At 43.2% G+C, this 4286-nt stretch overlaps 1 protein-coding gene across 1 annotated transcript; it reads right to left on the bottom strand.

Moving 5' to 3' along the window:
- Positions 1-2992: 2992 nt before the first annotated feature.
- On the bottom strand, positions 2993-3892 carry LOC125495795 (uncharacterized). Its single transcript, XM_048640624.1, has one exon. It carries the CDS (start codon positions 3890-3892, stop codon positions 2993-2995), a length of 900 nt encoding a protein of 299 aa, XP_048496581.1.
- Positions 3893-4286: the final 394 nt, after the last annotated feature.

The raw sequence follows: 4286 nt of genomic DNA, 5'->3' as shown, positions 1-4286 counted from the left end.
ACCACTCTTCCTAAAGGAGTTGTATCTCGTTTCGATCTTCTCAGATGCAGGTATAAATTTCTGCAGTCCGTCTCTACTACCAGATTTTGAAAACCAGCTTCATAGGCAACCTGTAGGTCATGTCTCATGCTGTACGCTTCAGCCATCTCGGGGTTATCCAGATCTCTCATTCCACAACAGGTGGCCAGCAGTACCTCTCCTTTGTAGTCTCTCAGAACCCCACCCAAACCAATACCAACTCCCAAAAACACAGCTGCATCCGTATTAAGTTTGTGTATACCTTCTCTTGGGGCTATCCATCTGACCTCTTCCACTCCGATAGAGATACTACTCTCTTCCCTACATAATACTTTTGCGAATTCTTGGGTGCCACGCACAGCTCGATCCACCATTTCCATTAATTCCACTTTCTTCCTCTCAAAGACCCACCTATTCCTCCCCAACCATATTTGCCAGCATAACATCCAAAACAATTCCCACCATTCGTTCGTTTTATGGATCTCGATGAGCTTATCAACCCAAGATCTGAAATTCTCCACGTTCTCCTCTTTCGTATCAATTCGTAAAGGTGATGCATACCATACCCTCGAACTTTCGCCACAATATATTAACATATGTTCGAGTGTTTCATTGTGTTCCCCACACCTAGGACATATTTTTTCCGTCGTGATTCCTCTGTGGAACATATTACTCTTCACCGCTAGACCATTGCGGATGGCTCTCCAGCTAAACATCTTCACTTTTGGTGGAATATGAACATCCCAAACCTGCCTCCATATTTTACAGCTCATTTGGTTCGAAGTCGAGGGCGTTTCTTTCCGAGTTGCTGTGAGTTCAGTGTAATATGCACTTCGAACAGTATACTGGCCATGCTTTGTATGCGCCCACATCCACTCATCCGGATGCCTACGAAATGGAATAGGTATTTGTGTAATAGCCCTTAGTTCCCATGGATGGAACCACATATGCAAGCTTTCAATATTCCACCCATTCTCCCTTATCAATTCATTCACATATTGAGGCCGTTCTTCTTCGTTGGTGAGACTGCGAGGCTCAATACAATACTTTGGCAAACCCGGGACCCATGGACACTTCCAAATATTCGTGTCAGCACCATCACCAATCACACGACAAAGTCCTTTCATTAGAATTTTGCGAGCCCCAAAAATTGACCTGCTTGTATAACTCATATTCGGACTTTCTTTGGCTTCAAGAAACGAGGCTCGAGGGAAGTACTTACCTTTCAGCACTTTAGCCATCAAAGAGTGAGGGCGTGTTAGTATACGCCACTCTTGTTTAGCTAAGAGTGCCCTATTAAAAACCTCAAAATTTCGGATCCCCAGCCCACCCTCTTTCTTTGGCAAATACAGCTTCTCCCATGCAATCCATGACAATCTCTTCTCCTCCTCCTTTTGCCCCCAAAAGAAACTTCGACACATTCTCTCTATATCATCAGTTATGCTCTTGGGGAGAGCAAAACACTGCATCGCATAAGTAGGGATAGTCTGCGCAACTGCTTTAATTAACACTTCTCGCCCTGCTTGTGAGAGACATTTCCCTTTCCAACCCTTCAACTTTTTCCAGACACGATCTTGAATAGATTGGAAAACTCGTTTCTTAGAGCTCCCTATATAAGTAGGAAGTCCTAGATATTTATCATGTCCTTCGACTGCCTTAAAAGATAACTTCATCTGAAGGATATTAATCTTTTCTGGCTCAAGGTTTCGGCTATAGGACATCTCCGATTTCTCCATATTCAATTTCTGTCCAGAGGCAGCTTCATAGGTGGACAGAACATCTAACACATTCTCAACTTCCTCCTCATTAGCTCTGATAAACAGAAGGCTGTCATCAGCAAAAAACAGGTGAGAAATGGGGCTCACTCTTCTCCCTATTGTGACCCCGTGAATCAATTTTTTTTCTTCAGCATCACGCAATAAAGTCGACAGGCCCTCCGCGCATAGAACAAATAGGAATGGTGATAAGGGGTCACCTTGTCTCAAGCCACGAGTAGGGGTGAAGTTTCTGGAAGGTTGACCATTCACAAGTACCGAAAATGTTGCCGATTTCACACATTGCATCACTGAATTCGTGTATATCTCCGGAAAGCCAAGTTTATGCATCATATTCTCCACAAAGCACCACTCCACTCGATCATATGCTTTACTCATATCCAATTTTAAGCCCAAATAACCTTTTTTACCAGTCTTTTTCTTTCTCAAGTAATGAAAACATTCATAAGCCACTAACACATTATCAGTAATCAATCGTCCCGGAACAAACCCACTCTGGCTTTCATGAATAATCATTGGCAGCACCATTTTCATTCTATTAGCTAAAACTTTTGAAGCCAATTTATACAAAGCATTACATAAACTGATTGGGCGAAAATCAACCGGAGATTCACAATGTTTCTTTTTTGGGATAAGCACGATGTGTGTCTGATTTATTTCACCAATATCCTCCACATTATTCAACATATTCAGTACCTTTTCTGTTACATCTCCCCCAATATCTTCCCAGAAAGTTTGATAGAAAAGAGCATTCATACCGTCAGGGCCGGGTGCTTTATTTGGGTGCATTTGGGCCAGAGCTGTCACAATTTCCTCACGTCTATACGGGGCAGCAAGCTGGGCCTTCATCGCCTCTGAAATCATGGGCTGGACTTTTTGAATGACCGGCTCCATATCACACGAACTGCTGGACTGGAACAGTGATTCAAAATACTTCACAAAGCATTCGCCAATATCATCTTCATCCTCAAAACATTCTCCCGCTTCATTTTTTATACATTGCACATGATTACGTTGTTCGCGCTGGTTAGCCTTTTGGTGAAAAAAAGTCGTATTTTTATCCCCGCTTTCAATCCAATTTTGTCGACTTCTTTGGTGCCAATAAACTTCTTCCCTTTTTTCGAGTTCATCAATGCGTGCATCAATACACCGCATTTGATTAACATTGCTCTCCGTGGGCTCCGACTCCATTAACTCCTTCATATGATGCTGGCAAGCACGAATTTCTTTAGCAACATTTCCGAAAGTTTTCCTACTCCATTCCGACAATTTCCAGCAGTTCGTATAATATTTACACCCGCATCCGAACCTCTATGCCACGTCTCCTTCACCACTGCAGTGCTCCCCTCCTCCCGCAGCCACATTGCTTCAAATCTGAAGCGTTTTGCTTTTGGTCTTCGACTGCCCGCAGCTTGAGCAGTTCTAACACTGATCACAATTGGTAAGTGATCTGATTTTCGCTTTGTTAGGTGCGAGACAAAGGATCCCGGGAACTTATCTTTCCAGCTATTGTTAGCAAAAAATCGGTCTAATCGCTCTTGAATGTTAGCATCACCTCCCCTATTATTTGACCACGTGAAGTCATATCCCACAAAGCCGAGATCACTGAAGTGGCAAGCTTCCATAGCTCTCCGAAAAATGTCAGCTTCTCGCGCATTGAAACCATCTCCTCCCTTTTTTTCATTTGCTGTTAACAGGAGGTTAAAATCTCCCCCGCATAACCACGGAAGTTCCGTAGCTCGAGCCAAGGCTATCATCAATGCTCCGGTTTTATCCTTGTTTTCCTCCTCCGGGAAACCATAGATACCCGTAAATCTCCATTCCCCTTGATCCTCCTCTCCCACAATAACATCAATATGGTTTGCTGAAAAGGATGTAATTTGAATTTTAATAGTACTTCTCCACATCAATGCAAGGCCCCCTCTTCTTCTTCTTCCTTCACCTTCACAATCAACTGCTAGTATGTGTTCCCATCTAAGCTTTTTTTTAACACTTTCCATCTCATGGTTTTTTAGCTTTGTCTCCGATAAGAAGACAATTTGGGGATGCTCCGAGGATAGAATTCTCCTCAGTGCACTAATTGCAGAGGGGCTCCCCATCCCTCTACAATTCCACGAAAGGATGTGGTTCATTGATCCCTAAGAGCCCTTTTAGTGGGGCCCGCCACTTCTTCTTCAGCTTGGATTGTTTCACCTGATACATTAGCCATAGGACTCATCCCCATTCGCTTTAAGTATCGTAATTCCTCCATTTCCACAGCATCTACAGTATTCGTCCCCCCTTCTCGTTCTTTTCGTTTTCCCCCCACTATATCCATTGCAGTACCATCTTCCAGGGAACTACTCTGCCTTGCCATTTTTTTCCATTTCTTCACTTTTATATTCTGACTCTCCACTTTTGTAGCAGCTTTATCAAGGTTCTCCATCATTACCCCTTCATCTTGTATTGTTATATCAGTCACCTCATGTTGGGCTATCATTCTCGGTTCATCAA

Source organism: Beta vulgaris, chromosome 3, assembly GCF_026745355.1.
Source record: "Beta vulgaris subsp. vulgaris cultivar EL10 chromosome 3, EL10.2, whole genome shotgun sequence".
NCBI lineage: Eukaryota > Viridiplantae > Streptophyta > Magnoliopsida > Caryophyllales > Amaranthaceae > Beta > Beta vulgaris.
Note: the sequence above shows the minus strand (reverse complement) of the source record. Positions and strands in the feature narration are given on the sequence as shown.

Excerpts from the sequence above, each read along its gene's own strand:
- LOC125495795 (XM_048640624.1), bottom strand. The coding sequence starts at position 3,892 with ATGGGGAGCCCCTCTGCAATTAGTGCACTGAGGAGAATTCTATCCTCG.